The 25,849-nt window shown below is 40.2% G+C and overlaps 1 protein-coding gene across 5 annotated transcripts in view; it reads right to left on the bottom strand.

Annotated features, from left to right (window-relative positions):
- SAMD12 (sterile alpha motif domain containing 12) overlaps positions 1-25,849 on the bottom strand; it is a 345,023-nt gene that overhangs the window by 63,699 nt on the left and 255,475 nt on the right. Inside the window, exon 5 of one of the 5 annotated variants that reach the window (XR_004925952.2) lies at positions 255-424. The exons of 3 other annotated variants lie outside the window; for them this stretch is intronic. Coding sequence is in view for 1 of the 2 variants with exons in the window: in XM_078072072.1 (XP_077928198.1) it covers positions 6,347-6,426 (80 nt within the window). In the remaining variant the exon portion in view is untranslated. Of the gene's footprint in view, positions 1-254; positions 425-6,195; positions 6,427-25,849 lie in introns of those variants that run through there. One more of the 5 variants, XM_078072072.1, reaches the window with a different exon arrangement.

The raw sequence follows: 25,849 nt of genomic DNA, 5'->3' as shown, positions 1-25,849 counted from the left end.
CAGCCCCATAGGTAATACGAATGATGGATGGCCCCTCCCATAATTTCTAGATGGAAGCAGGAGTGAGGAAGGTGGTGGGAAAAATCAAAGACTCGTTGTTCTCCGCAGCGTTGGTTTGCAATTGGCAGGAAGGCTTTAACTGTTATCAGACACCCACCCCCTCTTATTTCCATCCTAAATCGAGGCTATGGGAAAGCTGATGTTCGTAACATCCTCCAGTCATATTCTAATAAGCAAGATGACACCATGCTTACCTGGCAGATGTCCCTGACAGTAGAGGAGCTGGGAAGTGAGAACAGGAAGGCCTCTGCAAGGCTCCCACGGACCAAGTCCATCTGCCAGGCTCCTGCACACCCAAACTCAGGGACTGTTGATTCTCATTTTAGATGCGTTCTAGGAAAGCTGGCTAACTGCTTTTTAAATCCTGAGCAGATTAGAAATAGCAAATTAGTATACTTTGATGCTTACAGGAAAATGACAACTGTCAGCCTCACGGGGAGAGAGGGAGGGAAAAGAAAATGCATGAAATGGAGGCACAAGGAACAATAACATAGCAGACCGGGGTGCAGGCAAGTAACGCTAATAAGACGTCTTAAAGATGTTATGATGGTTGTAGCCAGTATTCCCTCATGTAGCAACTCAGGAGCCCATGTTTAACGGGCTGGGATATGACCAACATATTTTAGAAAGATTTCCATCTAGAATGGTTAAGATTGAAAAAGAATGTTCAATGCAGCGGTTTGCAACCAGGGAACGATTTTGCCCTCCATGGGACATCTGGCAGCCTGGAGACATTTTTGGTTGTCACAACCGGTTGTGGGGGTGGAGGGCAGAGGTGGGTGCTGATGGCCAATAGGCAGAAGCCAGGGCTGCTGCAAAATACCCTGTGATGCATAGGACACCCCTCACGCCCCCATCCCCAGAAGTATTCTGGCCCCAAATGCCCATAGCCTGAGAATGAGAAACGCTTGTTAATGGAACAACATTGCATTATTTGAAAAATTCACTTATGTGGCTCGTCTCAGAAGCTACCGACACAGGAGGAAGAAGCATCACTGCATCTTGTCTGTCAGGTTCTTTATACCTGTCAAGGCACCTTTGATCTATTTGATCTCCACAATAATCTTACGAGATAGCTGAGGCAGTGAGCACAATTTTCACTTCACAGACCGGATTGCTGAGATGCAGAAGGCTAAATGATGTTTCTAGTGAAGAACAGAGGTCCTAACTCCTCATCCTGTTCCACAAAACCACTGTTCTTTACATCCACTTATTTCCAGAACAAAAAGGGAAGAATCAAGAGAGTACTCACTGCTAATCAATATCAAATTTAATTTTAATAAATTAAAATGCAGTCTTGGGACTTAGGTTCACTTGTTCCTTCATTTTCCAAAGAGCTCTGGAGCATGGGACGTGTGCCAAGCGCTCTCCTAGGCACTGCGTGCAAGACACCTCCTCTCTCAAAGCCTGCAGGTCAGAAGTACTTTCCCTGCTTGCTGGACATGTTGCAGGGATTCTGGATAATATTCTCCACCAATCCAAACAAAGCCTTGCAGAATCCCAAATCCTTTCCCTGTGTCCCATATACCTCATGCTGGAGTCACACTTGATTTCTAAACAGGCTTTGCACATTTGGGTGATTCATATACTTGCCTTTTCCTCTGCCCCTTGTGCTAGCCCTCCTTCTTCCTCTGTCATCCGGCAAACTTGTACTACATTTTTTGAGATCCAGACTAAATGTTCCCTAGGACCGGAGCTGGTAGCTTTGTCATCCGGGCTCTCTTATTATTCTGCAAGTAGCAGTACCATGTTAATTACTATGGGTATTAACTTTATCTGCTTGTGCTTCAGTCTTCTACGTTCCACTCAGTCTCTTGAGGGAGGTCATGTTGTGCCGATTTTTCCCTTTGCCCTTTCCAGATCCTTCTCCACTCTGCTCTGTGCCCTGGGAGGCTGACCTCTGTGAAACGCACCAGTGCGCCCCCTTTCCCTCTGGCTACCAGGGGGGGATCTGCCACTAGGCAGCATGGGCAGGAGAGGACTAATGGTGGAGTTTATCTTCTTCAGCTGCCTCCGGGGGCAGACCGTCCCGGATTGCCTAGAGCTCACTGCGTGGGGACTATGCATGTCCCAGAGGTGGCCGACTCCTACCCGCCTCTCTCCGGGCTCCAGGCTTTACTCCTTCCCCGTGTTCATTGAGGCCAAGGGGTGGTCATGGCTCTTCACTGTCATGATGCCCGGGGTATAGCGCCATCCTTTGTGACTTTATCTAAACCCAGTCCATACATTTTCAATGAGCTCATTTTCAAAACTCTCCTAAAAATATAGAACTTAACCAAGCCACTTCTCTCCTTTTACAACAGTTTTCCTCATTTTAACATCCCAATATTTAACAATATACCTGGCCCACAGAAGATGTTCAATAAATGTTTGCTAAAAATGCAAATGTACGAATACAGATGTTACCAAAAAAATTTTTTACTGTCAGTCTTAGACTTTTTCATTTGTCAAAATAGCTCCTCTCATCAAAGGTTTCGATTTCCTCAGACGTAGTGAATTACATTTTTGAACTTGACTAGACACAGTACCACTTATTAGCATTGCTGTTCTTTGTCATTTTCAACTTGCAGAAAACAGAAATATGGTGACGTCTGTGCTTTCCCTAGAGCATCGGACAATTATCCTTCTGAATTCTTCATTACGAACCTCAAACACAAAACAAAATCAAAGCATGAAACTCCTGTCCTAACCAAGCCCTGGTCAGAAGACTTCCACCTCTGAGGATACACATTATGTACACATAATGACAGTTGGGTAGACAAGAAAGGAAAAAAATAAATCCAACGAGCCTCTCACATTTCAGCAAAAGTTTTTACCCAGAGCGAATATGACACATTAAATGAGCATCAGCCTCAAAGACCTTCTTTTGGAGCCTCGTTGGTAGCTGTGTTTTCTAAGTTAGCAAATGCCTGCTGTTAATGTGAAAATTGGTTTCAACTTAATTTGGCAACCGAGAAAACACATTATTTTTTTTGTAGCTATTACGGTCCATAGTTAGCACTTTACCATGCTGTCAGTGACTTGTAGAATTAATAGTAATTATAGCTACTGACCATTTCTGAAGTTTTTGCAATAGATGACGGGTCCTCTACTGGAAACTTTTTAAAGGTGATCTTCACAACAATACTGCAAGGTAGGTATCATCCTGCTGCCTTACACGGGACCTGGTTAAGCCAGGGGAAGGCTACTTGCAGAGGTGGGGTTTCCATCCAACTATGCTGACTCAGAAGCCAAAAATTGGAAGCTGCCCTTTCCTGATCAAGAGCTGCTCACCCCGAGTATCAAACAGAGAAAGGTAGACCCACGGGGACCCTTGGATTTTCAGTCCATTATATACCAGTCCTTTTGGTGTGGAAGTGTTTGACTTTCAATCTGTCCAGGGAGACCAAATCACTTAGTTCTGAGAGTGGGTTGGGATGACGCTAAGGATGAAGGTAAAGAGACAAGTACTTTAAAAAGAATGAGGGAGAAAAAAAGAATTTTTAAAAAGCAGTTTCATAAATTTTCAAAAGTAAAGTGATTTCCACCTGGTGACAAAACACCATTTTTATTTCTGCTAAAAAGAGAGAGAGAGAGAGAGAGAGAGAGAAAGCTCAAGGCTCATGCTCACTTGACTGTCTCTTTAAATGTTACCCAACCTAATATATTACAAAGAAACTACAATGTAGAACAGATGGAACAGCATAAAGCAGATGCAGATCTGAAGTCTAAATAGAGATGAACAATTCTTCAGTTAACAACAAGAAAATGAGGTGGCAGCACAGATAACATGGAAAAGGAGCAGTTTACACTGGAGAGAAGCTACAGGGAAAAGCACACATTATCACAACTGAACAGTGCAAAAAGATTATTTCATGGCATTTGAAATGACATCCCCTTATGTCTTCCTGGGGGACAACACAGGCTTCCATGGAACACTCAGGAGGAAAGCTAAAGGAAATCTGAACAATTTAAGGCCGCGGGCAGGTAATAATGGTTGGAAACGGACAATGCAGGGTTTCAGTGGACCTCTAGCAGAGAGCTCAGCTATTACAAGCATTTTCCATAGTGTGTGGGGGGGCACCCAAATAATCTTAACCATAGGTTAGATAAAGAAGAGATGCTCTTTCTCCCAAGGTTTAGATTTAATTAGTTGTATTTTTATAATTCTCACACTTTCACTTTATGGACCTTTCCAAACATATACAAAAGTAGCAAGAATAGTACTTTGAAATCACATTACAATCACCACCCCGTTTCTATAACCTTCAGCGTCTGCCACTCTTGTTTCATTTCTTTACTCCCTCTCTACTTATTTTTCTTGGTAATTTTAAACCAGTCTGGATAAAATGCTTTGTCTTAGCTTCCCTGTTTGTAAAATGTACCTACTTCCTCTAGTTGATGTTGGGGAGAAAGGTTGTAAGATGTTAAGCAGAAAATCCTGCCAAAGGGAGTATTCAACAAATGTTCATTTTAATTCTTATGTGTGGACACATAAAGACAATGGCAGAGGGTATGGAAAGATGAGACTTTCATTGTCAAGTGTGGGGACAGAACAAAACAGGACAGGAATATTAGGTGCTCTTATGTTCTGGCATTTTTAAGTGTTGGCTCTTGCGAAGTGTGAAACTCTTCGGACACACGTTTAAGTGAAGTAACGGAATTCTGTTCCAAGGTGCAGAGAACTGTACCTCAGAAAAAAATCTATTAGTGGGTCAGTCCCCCACAAGTTAAGGGCTGGCTTTTTATTTGTAGTGTTGTCCTAAATGCCACCAAAAGATGGGGGGGGAAATGGCTGCTAGCTTTGAGGAAGTTGACTTCCATGTTGAAGCCAGAGCTGAAGCACTTCAAGACAAAGACCCCAGCAAAGATAAAGAGGAGAACCTGTGAAAATACACCCGGAATCTTCTGTGTAAATGCTTAGGCGATGCTGAGTAATGGGTCCTGCTCAGAGGCAGCGAGGGCGAGTGGCAGCAGTTGGCCCAGCCTGTGAGGCGGTGGGGATGGAGAGGGCGCGCTCTGTCAAGGCGCTGACAGTCAACGCATCAACGCTCCTCAAGAGGCTTGCATAAAATGGAAATACACCAACCACTCCTCTCCTAAACCTCAAGAAGATGGTTTTAATCATGTAATTTGAGACTTCCTTTACTTTGTGAGAGCTAAAGCCAGATTCCGTTGCAATTGAAATAGTGCTACATTCTGTTGTTTCTAACATAAGTTTCAGTTTTATTTTCGGGGTAAGTCCAACTTTCTTACTCTGTTTCTTAAGAACACCTGCAAAAATCAACACCATGTCCTAGTTAACTTGCTCTCCGTAAGGCAAGTGGTGCCCGGGTGACCACCCCGGTGGCGCCTTCACCACCCTTGGAGGGGTCACCACCTCCTCCACCTTTTGTCCCTCCCGAGATCCACTAAAGGACATGCTCACACCTGGGACTGCTGGCCATCTTTACAAAATTTTCCACTCTAAAATGTGTCCTCATGTTGCAATGTAATGACATCAATAATCATGTATTGGAGTAGTCTTTTGGTTTTTATAGCCAGAAAGGGAAGACAAAATTGTTACTATAGAAAACATTCCAGTGCAGAGGACCACAGGGGAAGGGAGGGAAAACTGAATGGGAAGAAGTCAGAGTGGGAGACAGACCATGAGAGACTTAACTCTAGGAAACAAACTAAGGGCTGTTGGAGGGGAGGTGGGTGGGGGACTGGGGTAACTGGGTGATGAGCATTAAGGAGGGTATGTCATGTAATGAGCACTGGGTGTTCTACGCAACTGATGAACTGCTGAACACTATATCTGAAACTAATGATGTACTATGCGTTGGCTAATTGAATTTAAATTAAAAAAAGAAGACATTCTGCAAGCCTTGGTGACCCATCCCAAAGTCTTTAGGATACTCATGGCTGATTGTTTAGGATAACCACTAGCATGAAAATAAGATTGTGGTCCTTTGTGCAGGGGTGAAACACGGGAAGGCAGAGGCCAGGGGAAGAACATGAGCTGAATGTACTTGGAGTGACAACCGGAATCTCTGGGATTGTGGCACGGGCGTCTGCCTGGTGTTCAGGTCTTCCTGGGGCAAATCTGAGGCCCACTACAATTTACATTCCCCGCAGCTGTTCTTACCTGGTTGGAGAACTAACTGACGCGAAGGGAATGATGACGAAATTCTGTGGGGCTGGCAGCACTGCGAGGTGAGGACTTAAATGGAGACATAACTGCCTTTTGGAGAATGGGAAGGACCAGCAACAGAATAAGGTTAGTTCCTCAAGTACCTTCCTATGACCTCTACTATATTGCTCTTCACATGGCCACCCAAAGTTTTATTATCCTGCGCGGGGCAGGGCTCAGGTAATGCTGCCGTTCCTTCCAATGGTGATTACCTGAGGGAGTAGAAATGGACTGCAATGAGGCATTTTCCTAATGAGAACATCCATAGCCCCGTTATCCCAGCACTATCATCACTACTCAACTTGCTAAGTATTCTCCACTCTCCTCTGGACTTGTACATCTTCAAAATGTCCACTACTGCCTAATTGATTAGGACTTGGCCAGACAGCTCCAGGGTGGCTAATCAGTAAAGCAATGTCTCAAAGAGGATTCGTCTTTAATTACAGGCATTTGACATCTTTACGTAGGTTTTATGAGATATTAAATACATTTTCACTAGCCATCCATTGAAGCCATATGGCAGCCTTGAATATGTGGAACAAACTGGGCATAATGCAGCTTTATTTATTGATTTACTTACTTATTTTAGAACAGCAACATGTACTGTTGAGGGTACTTTTTACAAGTTGAGGCTAGAAATTCAGGAGTCTAGGTAGCAGGGAAGACATTCCTTCTGTACTGCTTGAGGATAAATGGAGGAGGATACAAGGACCGACAGAGTCCAAAGAGCAAGGAGAGAAAGAGATTCAAAACCAATTTTCCATATTCCAAGAGGAAAATCAAAGACATAAAATAAAACAGTGCACTGATTGTGTGTCCTTGTTTTCACCTAATAAGTCAGCTGGAACTAGAGTCCCTCTCTTTGGATCCATTCATTTAATTCAACACTTATTTAGAATCTATTAGTATAGCAAGTAATATGGATCAGACTCATAACAAGTTCATGAACACTTAAGTGATCCATGAATGGGCATCAGGGACTCTGTAATTCTCTGAAAGTGTATGTAAAATCTGTCTACAGGAATTTTTCTCAAGAGCCAGCCCACAGCTTTAATTAGATTAAAAGCCTCACAACTGAGAAAAGGTTAAGAGCCACAAATCTCCACATCCAAGACTGTAAGACACACCAAGGTGAGTGAGCAGTGACAGCCCCCTTCCCCACCCAGCCTTTTTAAGTCAAAGGCATATGTCCGATTTATTCTGAAGGAAGTAGGTAAGTAGAATTCATAAACCCCAGGACTGTTTCAAGTCTACCGATGTTATGATTCTCAGAAAATAATTCTTACTATCTGTAGGATCCAAAAATGTCCTAAAGAAGTACAACACAAAGTGCAAGATAAATAAAAGCAGTTACAAATGAGATGTTTCGAGAAGGCTGAGGCCATCTGGTTCCCATTATCCTGAAGCTAGGGTACATCATTTCATCCACCCCAGACCAAGGCATCACTTGAATAGCATGTGAACAGACTGGGTTTGCTAGGAAAGACGTGAAGATGGAGAGAGTATCATTCTCTGTCCTCCTCACCTCTGGCTGTTGGAGCAAACACTAAGTCGGCTTTTCGGCACATACTTCCACCTTATTTTTATTAATCGGTTTGAAATAAATAAATAATATATGGCTTTTAAATCAAAGATACCTAGGCCTAATTTTAAAGAATTGAATTGTTCTACAAGATTTGCCATAAAAAACATCCGACGATAGCCCTCCTCCCTCTCCCCAGCTCCCCACTCCCACAGCTGATTATTTTGGTATTTACTTCCTTTATCTCTAAATCACATAGTTATACTGCTACTTAAAAAAAAAAAAAGTGTCCAACTTTAAGGAGTGCCTGGCTGGCTTAGTCAGTAGAGCATGTGACTCTTGATCTCAGGGTCGTGAGTTCAAGCCCCACATTAGGTGTGGAGCCTACTTAAAAAAAAAAGGATTGACCCATATGTGGAATTTAAGAAACAAAACAGATGAACATAGGGGAAGGGAAGGAAAAATAAAATAAGATAAAAACAGAGAGAGGCAAACCATAAGAGACTCTTAACTCTAGGAAACAAACTGAGGGTTGCTGGTGGGGGGATGGGGTAACTGGGTGATGGGCATCAAGGAGGGCATGTGATGTCATGAGCACTAGGTGTTACATGAAACTGATGAATCATTAAATTCTACCCCTGAAACTAATAATGCACTATATGTTAACTAACTTAAATTTAAATAAAAAATTAAAGTGTCCAACTGTAAAAAAAACTGATTTTACACTATGAACACACTATGAACTTACCTCTCTTTCCTCCCTCCACTTCTATAGCACATGTTCTTCCCATCCCCTCTTCACCCCAATACAGTCATTTTCATTAAATCAAGATGCAGTGTTTACATTACTATAGTATTCAGATGCTACCCAAATGGAGCCCAGAGTAAACTACCATCACAATTCCTCCCTCTTTTCCCGAGAGGTAAAATTATTTTGTTTCTTAATTTGTTTGGTTTTCTAACTACTTACGGGTCCCTTAGCCCCAAACTCTTTACCACTTATGTAAATATCCTGTTAGGATGCCTCATACTAGGTATTCCATCAGTTTCATCTTCCCAGAGAAGCCCAAGTTCCAGAGCCTTGTTATCTGTGCCTGGTGCACTCCATTCCCAGAGACTATTTTACCCTTTTCAGGAATAAAGCATCAGCCATTAGCAGGGCTGGGAGCATGGCAGTCTCCTGAATTGAATATAAGGAGTGGGAGAGGAGGTCTGGGGATCTGGTTGTTTCTCAAACTTCTCAATGATCTCCTTCATTTTAACTCAGCTATTAATATCTTGGGTCTGCCAATGCATTTACCATGGGCCTGTCTGCTTTCCAGCCCCCAAAATGTGTGTACTGCCATCTTCCCTTCTGCTTCTCATGTCTTGATAGATTTATGTCCTTAACGTTTTCCTTTGCTGTTGTTTTTCTGTGTTTTCTTTTTTTAAGTAGATGACAAATGTAGAAGTGTGTATCTAATCTGCTGTCATTGTTTTTGACAGTGTTTTAGAAATCAGTATTAGCAAAAACCCAGGCACATACTTTAAGTAGGCATTTCATCAACAGCTCTTTATAAGACAATCACCAGCATATGCTTATCTGTTAACTTATATGTGAAGAAAATGAGGCACAATGTGCTTCAAACATGTCACTTGATAGATTGATATAAATACAGAACACCTTATGCCCAAGTCCCCTTTTCGCTTCACTTTCCTAATTGTAGGCTTCTGTAGAGCATTGCCTTCCTGATAGTCTATGGCTGCTTTCAGGTCCCAAATACCTGAGAATTGCTTCAGTCAATCAATATCTCTGTCATGCTCTATTACAGCTGATCAATATGGACAAGGATGCAATGAGCTGGAAGCAAGATGTTTTATTCAATCAAGTTTTTGGTCTCTTTTATTGACCCCAATATAAAACTTCTCTGTTTACAAAACTTCTATACTCCTCTTGTTTTATTCCAGCTAGCAAAAACTGTTTGCATAAAAACACATGCACATGTCTCCTCCCTCATGGTTTCAGACTAAGTCCATCATGTTGAACAGCTCTGGATTCTAGACTCATCTCTGCTCTTTGTGTGATTTTGGGTAAATCACTGCCACTATCAGTATCTCCCAACTGTGCAATGGGAGCTGTTAAAGCTCACAAACTGGTATTCCCTGGGTCATTTGGAGCCAGCAGACATATTTAGTGTGGCTGGCACAATGAAGGAAGTTTCTGGATGTGACTGTCTTTGCAAGAGTGGGGGAGGGGAAAGTACTCCAACATTCTCTGCAGTAATCACTACTTCTTACTCTGGTAACATCACCAGGTTGCCTCACAAAATCCTATGATTTTTCCACTTCTTAAATGTATTTGAGTTTTTTTGCACAACGACCATTCTGTCATATCCCCTTTGGCACTAACCTCCTTTGAGTTTATGGGCACTGCAAATAGCGTTAGCCAAAATACCCCAGGACCCTGGGGGCAGGGGAGGTAGACCAGCTGTGTAACACCTAAAGCCAGAAGGAGAATTTTATAAAATAAAGTGACCTTCCTCTTTTTCTATATGTTTTTTCTTTGATCAATGCCCAAGAACTACCTGACTCTTCTTTCTAGATATTTCCATTTCCTGAATAGACATTATTGTCAGCAATATCATTACCACCCACTTTCTTTTCTCCTATCTCACTCTCTATGTATGTCATATTTAGACTGTGAATTCCCAGAGGGTAGAATGGTCTTGTTTGACTTTTTATCTTTCTTTTCTAAATGTTTATTTGGATTACAATTTTTGCATTGTACACACAGCACACCAAACGGAAACATTTCTCATTTTTATTTGGTCTTTTTTTTTTTTTTTTGAGAGGCTAGGGAGTCACAGAACACACTGTGTGCTGAATTTTATTACTTTTTGGAGCTTGGCTATTAAAAGGAAGATAAATGATACAGATATAAGATAGTCTTTCCTAGCAATCTCCTCTGTACATCCTTGGCCATTCTCTAGATCATACACTTGATCTTATAATCCAAAAGACAACAACAGTGACGTAAGTTCTGGATTATAGAGAGAAAGGACACATAGCAAAACATAAGAAAGAATCCCAGAAAACAAACAAGGATAAAGAAGAGATAAGACATTTATACCATGAGCAGGCCAATGAGTAACTGCATCAGTTGACTATAATTATTGGGTAAGTGGGGGGTCACAGGTGTTTCAAGTTGAAGCCAATTGGAGCAGGGGTAAGTTATCAGATCTCTCTTATTAGTCTGGGAAGCCATGATTCATTGTTGGAAATCATCAACGTATCCATTACCAGCTCAAGATATGGAAAATTATCACAAGCCCTTCCTGGATCCTCTCCACCCTGTTCCCCGCCAATGTAATCAAGATTCTGAATTTTGTGTTAATCATTCCCTTATCTTTCTTTACAGTTTACATATATATTTTAAGACATACATTGAAATCTGCCTGCTTATGAACTTTAGGTAAACTTCATATAAGTGGAATGATACTGTATATATATTCTGTGATTGGCTTTTTTGCTCAATATTATTCATCCATGTGGACACACATAGATACGGTCCATTTGCTTTCCTGCTGTATAGAAGGCCATTGTATGAAGATGCCACAGTTGATTTATCCATTCTAAGTCAAAGGATAATTGGGTAATTTCCAGTTTTCTGCTATTAAAATCAAAGCTGCTATGAACATGCTGGTTGCCTGTCTCCTCACATACAAAGTTATTCTCTAGGTCATGTGTCTTTAGAACTTCCAAAATTACATGGAATAGAAGTCATGAGCTAGCATGCTCATTTTGATCCTGATTTTAAAGGGGCTTTAAAAAATATTTTACCATTGAAAACGATGTTTGCCATAAGTTTTTTGTGGGTATCCTTTATCAGGTTAAGAAAGTGCCTTTCTATTCCTAGTTTGCTAAGAATTTTTATCATGGATAGATCTATTGAATGATCATTTACTGAATGATTTTTTTTTTTTGAGTATATACTGAGATGACATATGGCTTCCTCCTCTAATTAGTTGATATGATGAATTACATTAAATAATTTTCTAATAATGAACTAACCTTGCTTCCAGGGATAAACCCAAATTTATGGTATATCATTTTAAAATCCATTGCTTAATTTGGCTTGCTAATGTTCTTTTTACTTGTTAATATTCTAGATATTTGAGTGGCGTGTACTTTTATTTTCTTATACTCTGTCAAGGTTTGGATCCAAGGTTAATATTGGCCTTGTAGAGTAAGTCTGGGAATATTCCCACTCTTTCTGTTGTCTAAAAGACTTTATGTATTTTGGATTGAATATTTGGCATAACTCATATGCAAGACCTTCTGCTCTAGAGTTTTCCAGTAGTAAAAAAATTACCAATTTCATTTCTTTCACGGTTAAAGGATCATTCAGTTTTCTTCTCAAATTAGTTTTGATAATAAGTATGTATTTTTAGAATGTCCATTGTACACAAATTTTCAAATTTATCTGCCTAGTTTATAATTTTACCTTATTATCTAATTAACTTCATGTGCATGTGTAATTAAAGACCCCTTTACATCCTTTATGTTATTTGTGCAATTTCATTTTTTTCAATCTTATTAATTCATTATTCTTTTCACAGGATGGACTTCTGATCTTGGTGATCCTCTATTTTTGTGTTCTACTTCATTAGTTTTTGTTATCTTACCTTTTCCTCCATTATCTTTGGGTTTATTCTGCTCTTTTTCTAAATTTTTCAGTTGATAGCTATTTTTTTTTCTAATATAAGCATTCAAGGCTATAAATTTCTCATTAAGTACTACTTCAGCTTCATCTCATATATTTTGTTAAGTAGTACTTATCATTTCCATAGTTTCTATTATGATTTATTATTTGACCCACAGGTTATTTAAAAGTGGATTTTAAAATTTCCCTATGTATCCATTTATCTTTTTATAACTAATTTGTTTCTATTCTTATGATAAAATGGATTCTTTACCATTTGTTGAGACATGCTTTATGCCTTACAACCTGATTAGTTTTAATAAATTTTCTGTCTCCCTCAAAGGAATTTCTACTCCCTAAGTGTTGGAACAGTGTTTTACATATGTCTTTGAGGTCAAGTTTATTCTTTGTGCTGTTCTAGTTTTCTCTGTTCTACTGAAAACTGTTAAGTAAAAATTTCCTACTATGATGTAGAGTTGTATATTTTTCCCTGTAATTCTGTTAATTTATTTTTAATATCTGAAGCTATACTACTCATTACATATAAACTCAACATTATATTTCCTGAGAAATATTAGCTTTCGAGAAAATTCACCTCTTTATCTCTAGTGTATTATATTTTGCCTTTAATACTACTTTTGTTTGATATTATTATATTAATGAAGACTTCTTTTAGGTTAATGTTTGCCTGGAATACCTTTCTCTAACCTTCACTTTTAACCATCCTGTGCTTCTTATAAACAACATGTAGCTGGATTTTGTGTGATCGTGTGTATGTGTGTGTGTTTTAATTTAGTTTGATAATCTTTGTTATCAAACATAGTTGCATTGATTTTCAGTTACTGAAATACCTGGATTCATTTTTACAACATTATTTTGTGGTATCTGTTCTACTTTTCAATATTTCTTTTATTACCACTTTTCTTTCTTGATTTATTGAGGTTTTTTTGTATTTGAAGTTTTTCTCTTTGCAGTTTTTCTTCTGGAAGCTTAGAAATTATAGACTACATATACTCTTTACTCTTTATCACTTGGAGTCATGAACAGCAACTCTTCTGTGGTGTGGGTTCCCCCCCCCCCCCTGCTAATTCACCTACTAAGAATGTCACCTTTTGGGGTCCTGGCTTTTTGTAAAGGACTTTTTGTAAAGATTCAATCTCCCATCCCGCTCAGGGTCAGCTTTAACTCCTGTCCAAATCTCTCCCACACTGGTCATAGCTCTAACACCTAGATCACAAGATGCCAGCTGTAGGACTTGCTTACCCCTGTGAAGTAGAGCTTTCTGGATGTGTCCCGACCTTGTTCTCCTCTCAATCTCTGTTATCTGTCTACCTATTATCATCTAGTGTATTTAAGTGCAAACTGGGAGGGTTTTCTCTAAACATTTGGTCATTCATCTTGCTAGAAATGGAAGACCACACTTTGGTTCTGATACAATCATTTCCTTACATAGTTCTGACAGGTTTATGCAAGCCTGGGACAAAGGGGAAAAAGTACTATATTTGATTTGTATGTCTCCTTCAAATCTGCAGAAATAAACTCTCAGATGATATTCTTTAGGGAATTAAGGAAACAAAAGGGATGAACCCTAATAAAATGATTTCCTTCCACTATGCATATTATGTTCCTATACTCGCTTATTTAATCCTTAGAACGACTCCATGCGATAGTTATTACCCTCATTTTATGGATGAGGTACCTGAGACCACATTTTAAGGTTATTAAATTACTGAATTGGGATTCAAACTCTTGCTTATCTAATTCCACAGTCTGTGCCCTTTCCTGAATTATGCTGCCTTTCTCCAGAAGGCTCTGAGGGATTCTTTTTGGAGCTGGTAAAAACAATCCTGGTTAGTCTTTCCCTGGTAATTTTCATAGCAAACAATGCAGCTATTTACCCGGCATCGCTTAGAACTCTGCTAATTGCTAGCACTCATTCTGTTAGCAAACATGGTATTTATTGACTCCAGAAAGAGTCCAGATTGTGGGAAAACATAAACAGTGATAACACAAACAAATGCTTTCAAAGCAAGCCTTTGTTTGGGTCCTAGTGTCAAGCAATTTTTATTTTTAATTGTCATTTTTACTTTTGACCAAATAGCTCCCATTTAACACTCTTTAAACCTCTGAGAGTAATTAAGCCCTCCATAAAATCTCCTGATGTCAGTTCATATACTCAATCTCATAAAATATATATATCTGTTTATGCAAGAGCCTATGCAGCCCTGCAGGCTAAGCCTAAACTGTTATTGAAGGCCACATTGCCAAGTCTAATGGATGACCCAAGAGTGCCATAGATAAGCTAATCTTATTTTATCTCTCTGCTTTATCACTGTGGAACTTACCACAGGCAAAGCACTGAGGAAAAGGCTCTCTCTCCCTGTCTTTCTACATGTCGCCCTTTCCGCAGCTGAACTTGAAATGTCTAAAGTGGATCCAAGAGAGCTCCAGCATCTGGGATGCTTAGAGAAGAAACCATAAAGATGGCACATGGGCCCATTTTCACTGGTCATGTCACCAGACCATTCACTGGTCATGAGCTGCCTCGCCAGTGGAACATAACCACTTCTGCTCAAAACCAGGTTGGAAGCAACATACTCAGGCAACTCACGCTCAAGCCATATGGCAAGGGGTTAGTTTGGATCACTATAATTTAGAGGTCAGTGACACAAATGCAAACCAAGCCAGGCAAGTTTTCTATTTCAAGGCTTCATACATGATCAAAGAGAACAACATGGCAGTGTAAAGTGAAGAGAAGTGAAGGTGCATTATTTCCATTACATGTAGCCATATGTATTTGCAAACTGGCTCATAAGATGTTGTCATTCCCTGGGCTATAAAAGGCCCCAAATCCTTCTTTGTGCAAGGTTTGCCCCAAAATACAATTTCGAGAGGAAAAAAGTATTAGCATGCTCTCCCAGTGGATGTCCCTAGTTCTGTTATTAAAACGAAATGGGTGTGTTTACATAATCTGGGCACTCAGGGAAAAAATTACGCACTTCTGTGTAATTTTCCCCAGAGTTGAAATTGAACAAAAATCAATTGCACATCTGGGTCTGGGGCTGCTTCAGCCTCTAATGCAAAAATGAAGATGAATTCCAAGTGATCAAAATGTGCAGAAGTGCTCACCCCTGACAATTTTTTCCCTCCCTGGAATGGAAAGTATAACAACTGTTTTTCTGAAAGATAAATTACAATCAGCTGCTGTTAGTTTTATTATTTTTAAGACTTTCTACTAATCAGACTGATAGTCTTTTATTATTGAATACACACGAAAAGAAAAACATCCTAACACTTTCCCATGATTTTAACTGGAAGGAACTCTAGATCAAATTGGGTGTGCCTTGTGTATTTTAATATAAGATAATAATCATACACTATGTTTGTGATTAACATTAATTGGGAATGGTTACATGAGAAATGATGCAAACATTATCTTTTTTTTTAACATTTAAGCAAATTTAATCTTCAAATCCAGGTATTTTAAAGCAGTACCTAATTTCCAACTGAAGGTTATAAAATAGTAAGCTCACAGAAAGAAGATAATTTAAAGACAGAGGACATTTCCATGGGCTAGAGTGACTTGGGAAAACCTTAAAGAAAAATCAAACACTGTATTTTTTTAAACTTGATTTTAATCACCCATTGCCACATTTGAATTATGCTTTGAACTGTAGCAAAGACTGCAGCTGTTAGATGAAGAACTGAAATAGTTAATTCCCTTACCATACCCTCATTCTGACATTGTGGGGTGTATTGTCAGTGTTTTATATACATAAGAGGGAATACGTAAAAAGTCTATTTTAACACTGTAATCAAGACATGCATATTTGATGCATTTTGCTGATTTCTGTGTTGGACAACCCTGTTCCCTACGTGTCTGAGATGTTTATGTCTCTTTTTGGGGGCAGCTAAGGGGAGATGTACTGCTTGGCCCTGTGGGATTCACTTGACCAAAGAGATAGTTGGGTAAGCAGACAACTTGAGCCCAGATAGCAACACAAATTCCAACACATGGACGCATGACTTACCTTGGCAAATTTCTCGTCTGCAAATAATTCCCTTCTAAAGGATACTACCGAGATTCAGAGCTGACCCTTGCACTTTCTCTCCACTTGGGACTGGGCCATTTTGCCATTTTAGTGGCGGTGATGAGGGAAGCACAATAAATGCTTGTAGGCTTTATTCTGTTGCAAGTGCCCAGATAAACCACAAAATCAACTGTCACAACATTTTCTTTAGCCGAACAAGGAATTCCAAAAACAAACCCCTGTGTAAATGATAGCATGATGTCTACATTCTTAGTCAAAATATACTTTTGAGTCCGGTTGTTATGGTGTCAGAGCAAATGCAAAGCATTCCCCTAGTGCCATCTGGTAGCCAAGCAACTCAGACAGGAGCACGGTCACTCAGGGCACATACCGCTTATCTCCAATCAGCTGCATTACCCACTCTATGCTACAAGGGCAGGGTAAACTCAAGTTTGAGATAGAATCAAGGACAAAATTATCATCATTGATACCTCTGGGCTGATTCTGTAGTACGGCCCTCAATAGAAATATGGCAAAGGTGGCCTGCATGCTGCTGATGGTACTTAGTGACCCGGCTGGGGGGCGGGGGGCGGGGGGGCGCTATGCTTCTGGACTATCAAGCTTAGGAAGAATAAAGATTGTAGGTCGGCTTCCAAAAGCAAGCTCCAAACAGCAGCACAAGGGAAAGAAAAGGTTCAAGTGTTCTTCAAAAACGAGAAGAAACCGGTTTGAGCCTAGCTTTAAGGAACATACGTAAATGGTGGCAGGAGGCTATTTTCTCATTAGGCAATGGAGACTTCTCTCAATTGTATTACTACAGATGTACTGTGCCTCAAGCACTCTAGGTCCTCTAGATAGAAAGAAGAGTTTCTAATAATTGCAGCCTATTTCAGCATCTGTACAAGGCAGGGATCTGCATGCTTCTGGTTTAAGTGGCAGATGTGTACACTCTGGGTCCCCAAGAAGAAATCACAAGGCTGCCCTCCTTCTTCCTAGGTTAGTGATCACATCCTAATAATAGCCTTCACAGCACCTTATGTTTACCCACACACAGTTCAAACATCCACATTTTACCTAAATTCAGTTTCAGAAACAGCTAGCAGTGATAGTAGGGAGAATGTCATAATTTCTCCTTAATAAATATGGAAACCGAAGCAGAGATTTTCCTAAGGTCAAGCAATTAGCTTATTCTAGAAACTAAAAGAGTCCTAAGAGGACTCATTTTGGCCTCCAGTTTCACAGATTAAGAAGTAGAGGATGAGAAAAAGAAAGGTATGATGGTGAATTAGTAACAGAGAAAGAAAAAAAGACTCAGAATTCAGTGCTCTTTTAAAATGTAGCATCACACGTGTAGACGGGAGGCTCCTCTCATTCAAGGGCTTTCCTGTGTGCTGTGGGTTTAGGAATGCAAATGCTGTGAGGCAGAGATTCTTTCTATCTTGCTCACCACTTTATTGTCAATTCCTAGCACAGAAACCATTCTGTGATGTTAGGTGAATGAATGGATGTCTTCTAGTAGATACGAGGCATTTTTAGGAGTAGATTGCTGACGTTTGGCACAAAGTAACAATCTCTTGACCAGAGAAAAAGACGGTATGTCATCTATATGCCAATCATCTCTGTAAATGACATGAAACATCTGGAAGTTGCTTAGAAATCTGCCTTGGATGGTGGAGGGGTTCTGAATCAGGCCCTGAGACAAGCTGGTAGAGTGCTCAGTCATAGACTCCTTTAGTAGGACTAAGGAGACCCCCTACTGAGTAGGATTCCAGGGATGGTTAGAAACCAGTCCCCAATTTCTAAACCCATATCTCCTCTACCTTCCCTAAAGTTTGCTCAGCATCCATTTTTCTACATTAAAGGCTATGATTCTCACCAGGGAGTCCTGTCAAACTATATGTCCTATTCCACCATGTAGGTATAGAAAGCCACTGTTTCATACAGGAGTTGTATCCTTCAGGTGCTTTTGGTAGAAACGAGGTCCAGATCCCTGAAGAAAGACTTTAATGATCTCTGTTTGAAGGCAAGTTATTTGGAGAAAGGGCTAAGAAACTGGGCTTGAGTGACACTGGGTGGTAATAATTTAATTTGCTGTGGTTATAGTTTATCAAGTCTTCCAGCTTCCATTTTCTTTTCTTTTTTTTTAAATTTATTTGACAGAGAGAGACAGCGAGAGAGGGAACACAAGCAGGGGGAGCAGGAGAGGGAGAAGCAGGCTTCCCACTGAGCAGGGAGCCCGATGTGGGGCTCGATCCCAGGACCCTAGGATCATGACCTGAGCTGAAGGCAGACGCTTAACCAACTGAGCCACCCAGGTAGGTGCCCCCCAGCTTCCATTTTCTTATCTGGCTATCATGACCCCATAGTGTAAGTAAAAATGACTATTTCCTTTTTTCAGAGGGGAAATCAAGGTTTGGAGTGGCTATGTCACATGCACGAAGTCAAACAGCTGGGAGAAACGTGAACTTAGGTCTTCTCATTCCAAGTCCATCGTCCTTTCCATTTCCCTAAGGACATGAGGTCCAAGCCAGGTAAAGACTCCCCCCACCTTTGATCTCCCCAGAAAGGCTGGTGCTGGCTATCCATGAGCAGTTGAAAGCTGGGCTCCAGCAGCTACCCATTTCTCCCATGATCTAAAGAACATGAAACTTCTATGTAAACCCAACCTGTCCATCTTCTGCAATTTGTTTCTCTTGTTTTTCAAACATACATTTTGTTCTAAGCTTCCAGAAATTGTTGAAGTTGAAATTCCAATTAACCCTGGCAGTAAGTACTGTAACTACAGGGGAGTTTTTGTTTTTTTTTTAATGAAATGAGAATGAACCTCAAATGTTACTGGAATTTGCTAAAAATGGACAGAGATCAGGATTCAGGTGCTTCAGTGGACACCACCCAGTTGTTCTCTCTACCCCGGAAGAGGTGCAAGTTTTCAAAGCAAATATGACTATTTTTATCAGGCAGGCTGTTTTCATTAGCTCTGGTTCCCCACCACATTTTCATTTTATTTTTTATCAGTCAGATATATTTTGTATTTTCTCTCTTTTCCCTTGAAGCATATCAATTAAGCCCAAATTAAGCATCAGGTAGAAGGAGCTGGACAATGACTACCATGGATTAAATATACAAACAATAAAAATTCCAATGAGCCTAGACATATTACAAATAAATCTAGTTCTAAGTGTGATTGCATGTGGAGTTTCACTTTATGTTTGGCTAGGACTCATGGAGAAAAATACTTAGTACTCCTTCTCTGGCACTTTACTTTTATGGGAAGTGTTGTCTCTTGGTAAAAACAAGATATTGCTTTCCAGACTCATTTAGAACTTATTCCCTATTGTGTTGATGGCAGCTTTTGGGACATTGATCAACAAATACCATTTAAGTCCCTAGCATGAGGTCAGAACCACACCAGACATGCAAAGGATATAAACCACAGTGAGAGAATCCTATTCCTTAGGTATTTTATAGGCTAGTTTTGGAAGGGTAGATACACAACCCAAATGTTCTATTCCTCACTTGTATACCCAAGAAAGATGCTGTTAATCCACCACAGCATCCTTCGCACAGACTTGGTAAATGGTCTTGCAATCTTCATCTAATCAGCTATATCCAATCTGAATTGGCACAAGAATGAGAAGAAAAGCGCACTGGCTATACCTGAACAAGTCTGTGAGATGAAGCTAAGGACAAGAGTAAGAAAAACCAAGCACTGTATCCTAGGGAAGGGAGGTACATCCTAGACTCTGGTCATGAGCCTTCTGTAAAGGCAGAGGGTTTCCATTGGGTCTTGTCAATATGGCTAGAACTTAGAGAGATGAAGGGGAACAGAAGTAACAGACTCCAAAGAGCAAATGTGTGGATAGAGGAGATGAATATAGAATATGAATATGGAATAGGGGTTGCCTTGGGATTGCAGAGTTGCATTCTGTTCTCATTATCTAGGAGTTTCATTCAGAAACTTCCCCTATTGTGGTTATGTTCCGATTCATAAATTCTAAGCATGGAGACATAGTGGTTTCTGATCTGCAGATGTCCAGTGGCACCCTAAAGTATTATGTATCACATTCTGGAAGGTGTATTAGCTCATTTTCAAAGAAAAAGGTGACTCTGAGTTATAGCTTTCATGTCAATAAAATGGGTAAAATAAAGGTGACTTTAAAAGTTTGCCAAATCTACCATTTACCAAGCTCTTTATTTTTTTTCTACTAAAAGCCTTTCCAAATATATTCCTTTAGATGCATTAGAGGCAACCTCGATGGTCACTTTTTGCCCCTTTATGATAAAATGAAGAAAGCACTAGCTTTCTTGCACTTTTTAAAGGTAGATGAAACAATAAGCCAATCCCTCTATCTTTTGCAGTTTGGGCGTGCACCTTGCTTGAGGCAGAACTGGCTAGGATGACCTCATAACTTCCCTTCAAATGATAGAATTCTGTAAATTTTCCCACTGAACTGGACAAGAATCTTCATATCCTGTTTGGAACATTTCCACAATTAGATTGACAAGTGAATGACTGTGATTGCCCAACATATCCGTGTTCCTTCCAACCTTCATCCACAAGAAGTGTGTAATGGTTCCCCTTACCCTTTCTATCTAGACAAAAAAGAAATGTTGAGACTGACTGGAAATGGTGGTGTAAAATTCATTAAGTTCTCTTGCAATTACCAGAGGTGACGTATTGTGTACTCAGCATCACTGTTTTCTAGAAAATGGGTATTAGCAGAATCTTGGAGAAGTAGTGGATAAAAACTCATCTGATGCTGAAACTACATGATCCCAGGCAGGTAAAGGACCTGGCTAAAGTTCCTTCTAATTTCCATGTGGGTTCAGAAGTCTGGGTTATGTGCTGCCTTATCCTCTTCTACTCGGGCAGGATCCTCCTGATTTCCTATTCGATTTCTCTGCTCTTAGTCATGTTTGTTCAGAAATGGTTGCAAGAAAGAGCCTGGACTATTAGTCACATGGGTGGACTTCTGGACTGCATCTCACAATTCTGAGTGGTTTGTAATCCATTTTGCACAGTGGGCATTCATAAGTCTTGAATCTTTCCATGGGAAATCTGATAGCTCCCATGTAATAGTGATCATATACACTTCAGAGAATATAGGAATTTTTTAAAAGAAGTCGGTGAGCAGAAAAAGTCAAACAATCCAAAGAGCAGCTTGAAGGTTTGTTGTATTTAATGAACTATGAATGCTGCCATTAAAAAATAAGAAACCAATGATATTTTCTCAGGTTGCTGTGGCATCAACAAACTTCCCTAAAACCCTTTCCCCTTCCTATTTCTATCCCTCCAAAAGACCTACTAATCTAGAATGGCATGTTTGAAAAACTGTCCTGCCATAGGTAACGTGGCATCGTGGAAACGGACACAGGCTTTGGAGACAACATGGCGTCATTTCAACACCAGATCTGTTCCTTCCTAATTGTGTGACAGCAGGCAATTTGCTTACATTTGTTCAGCCTTGGCTTTCTTGTCTGTAAGCTGGGAACAATAATTTGGCAATTTCACAGAGTTATTGCAGAGACTGAGTGGGACCTAGTCCAGTACCTGGCACAGGATGGGCGTAGGATAATTGCCAGCAATTACTATTGTAAAAGTCTCACCCTGTGAGAACCCTTGTCTGATACTTAGAGAAAGACACGGAATGGCTGGCTGTAGAACAGTGATGCTTGAGTTTGGTGGGTGGGGGCGAGCATATGTTAGAAAGATGTGTTGGGCTCTTCTGTCCAAGATGCAGTTAGGGATGGCAATTTTCTTGTCTTTGTTGGGGCCTGTTCATGTCTGAATGCGGTTTCCTGTTTCTCATCAATCTCTCTTCCTTCCCTCTTCTGAAATCTATCCAACCTTTTCCTTCTAGTATCTTTAAGAAAAGTAATAAAGGCTAACACTACCACTCCCTTACTCTGCAGAGATGAGAACATTTTCTTCTGTTACCCCTGAGGCGATGTGTCATAAGCTGGCAGGGTTCTCCTGCTCCATTTAACTAGGAATCCAGGGTAGTGGGACCAGGAGGCTGTGAGTAGGAAGGGGATGGATCGAGGGAGGAAGGAAGAAAGCCTGGGTGTCAGCTGGATTTGTGGCTCTTGATCAACCTATGTACCAGAAGACCTGGGTAGATTCCAGTGAGAATGGTAAGAGAGGTTTGGATAAGTCAGATTAAGAATCCACAGTCTCACAGGAGTCCATCAAAATCCTAAAGGAGAACACAGGCAGCAACCTCTTCGACCTCAGCCGCAGCAACTTCTTCCTAGAAACATCGCCAAAGGCAAGGGAAGCAAGGGCAAAAATGAACTATTGGGACTTCATCAAGATAAAAAGCTTTTGCAAAGCAAAGGAAACAGTCAACAAAACCAAAAGACAACTGACAGAATGGGAGAAGATATTTGCAAATGACATATCAGATAAAGGGCTAGTATCCAAAATCTATAAAGAACTCATCAAACTCAACACCAAAAGAACAAAGAATCCAATCAAGAAATGGGCAGAAGACATGAACACACATTTTTCCAAAGAAGACATCCAAATGGCCAACAGACACATGAAAAAGTGTTCAATATCGCTCGGCATCAGGGAAATCCAAATCAAAACCTCAATGAGATACCACCTCACACCAGTCAGAATGGCTAAAATTAACAAGTCAGGAAATGACAGATGTTGGCGGGGATGCGGAGAAAGGGGAACCCTCCTACACTGTTGGTGGGAATGCAAGCTGGTGCAGCCACTCTGGAAAACAGTATGGAGGTTCCTCAAAAAGTTGAAAATAGAGCTACCATATGATCCAGCAATTGCACTACTGGGTATTTACCCCAAAGATACAAAAGTAGGGACCCGAAAGGCTACGTGCACCCCGATGTTTATAGCAGCAATGTCCACAATAGCCAAACTGTGGAAAGAGCCAAGATGTCCATCAACAGATGAATGGATAAAGAAGATGTGGTATATATATACAATGGAATATTATGCAGCCATCAAAAGGAATAAGATCTTGCCATTTGCAACGACGTGGATGGAACTGGAGGGTATTATGCTGAGCGAAATAAGTCAAACAGAGAAAGACATGTATCATATGACCTCACTGATATGAGGAATTCTTAATCTCAGGAAACAAACTGAGGGTTGCTGGAGTGGGGGGTGGGGTGGGAGGGATGGGGTGACTGGGTGATGGACACTGGGGAGGGTATGTGTTTTGGTAAGCGCTGTGAATTGTGCAAGACTGTTGAATCTCAGATCTGTACCTCTGAAACAAATAATGCAATATATGTTAAGAAAGAAAAAAAGAAGAAGAAGAATGTAGCAGGAGGGGAAGAATGAAGGGGGGGAAATCGGAGGGGGAGAAGAACCATGAGAGACAATGGACTCTGAAAAACAAACTGAGGGTTCTAGAGGGGAGGGGGTTGGGAGGATGGGTTAGCCTGGTGATGGGTATTGAGGAGGGCACGTTCTGCATGGAGCACTGGGTGTTATACACAAACAATGAATCATGGAACACTATATCTAAAACTAATGATGTAATGTATGGGCATTAACATAACAATAAAAAATTAAAAAAAAAAAAAAAGAATCCACAGTCTCAGTGTCCATCATAGCACCTACATTCAAAATCAAAATTTGGTTTCTCTGGTGGGTAATCCATCTAAAATCACCAATCTGCCCGCCATCATTCAGATTCCTGAATATGGCCAGGAGGGTAGCCTGGTTTCATGAACCTGAAATAAATCGCTGAAACTGTTGCTCTACCATTTACTATCTCTATGACCCTACAATTTTTCTTTTTCTCAGCTGTAATATTGAGTTGTTTTAAAGACTAATTAAGATAACATATGTGAAGCACCTTGTGTCTGGAATATAAGAAACAATCAGTAAACTCAGTACCTGGAACCAAGAAACGAAGGAAGAATGTTCTCTAAACCAACAACAAAATAAAAAGTGAGCCGCCAAAGAAAAGAGCTAAGAACAGTACAAAGAAATAGTTTATTGATGAAAAGGGTTGGGATAATGCAGGGAGAGTCAGAGGGAAACCCTGATCTTGATATTCATCATTCCCACCTCCCAAGAGAAACAGCTGGTGCCCAGTTTTTACTCAACATATAATTCATGATATTAATTTGTAATAAATAGTAAGAAAAAGAGGACTAGGGGAAAAGGGTCACGTATGAGGCACATCTGTAGGGGTTTTTCTTGTTGTGGTTCAATGTTCTAATTTACTAATTACTGCTGTTTACCTTCTGTTTTCCTTGTTGTCCTAGGGAGATCCTGGCAAAGTGTGACCTTCATGAAATTATGAATGGGTGGGGTTTTAAGAACTTGTTTGTTCCTGGGAAAACCCCTCATAGACAGACAGCCCGTGCAGTCACACTTCCTACCCACACTTATCCTGGCCTTGGATCACAAAGATAGGAAAATAACATGGAAACCTTCTACTTTTCTGGATAGTTGAATTTAAATCCCTTGCTCTTGGTAGAGCCAAGCTTGCCATTGAAAACAACACTGTCACAGGATGTCATGAACCAACTGTCCTAAAGACCAAGCTCCGGCCTCTGAGCAGTAGTACATGTTCCTATCACAAAAATAACAATGGGAATGATGATAAGCAAATAGCAACAGTTACCCTGATGCCAGCCTCTGTGCTAAAAATTGTATAGATATTATCTTTCATCCTGAAAACAAGGCTGCAAGGTAGAGGTAGAGATCATCCCCATTTACAAATGCAAAAGTCGAAGGTTAGAGACATGAACTAACATGCCAGAGATCACAGTTAGGTTCCAGTAGTGCTGGAATGAAATTCAGGTCCATGTGACAGTAAAGATATTTTCGGCCATCACCCTGCACAGCTGTCCATAATGACCTTCAGAAAGTCTGATCTTTTCAAAGTTATGAAAATTCAGATTTTGATGGCCTTGGACCTTCTTGCCCATCATTTGCTTTTCCTTCTGGAATTCAACTTGCAGCCATCAGGGACTGGGGCTCTAGGGCAGCGATTTCAGATTTCTTGCAGACCATCCTAAACTACAATTAGTTCACAATAATTAGCAAGAAACAAATGCTTCTTAAAAAAAAAATCCATTCACTTAAAATGATTTTTAATTTTATAATGACGAGTATATAATTATAGCAGGACAGAGCTATTTAGTTAGGAAAAAAAAGAACTTCAAAGATGAGAGCTCATCTAGTGTTTATTTGCTCTGGGGTTCTAATTACTCTGAAAACTACCAAAACTTTGTATATGATTACTAACAGCATTCAATAGCAGCTTTGAGGGAAGCTGAACGAATCTATTTCTTTCTTTCTTCTTTTTTTTTTTTGCTTCATTAACATGGTGGGAATAAATGGCAAATGCTAAATACCAGCAGTATGTATTCACTATGTCATAATTACTCTCCTGCTCTGTTGCCACTTC

This window comes from Halichoerus grypus, chromosome 5, assembly GCF_964656455.1.
Source record: "Halichoerus grypus chromosome 5, mHalGry1.hap1.1, whole genome shotgun sequence".
In the NCBI taxonomy this organism is placed as follows: Eukaryota; Metazoa; Chordata; class Mammalia; order Carnivora; family Phocidae; genus Halichoerus; species Halichoerus grypus.
This window is presented reverse-complemented; position numbering and strand designations above follow the sequence as displayed.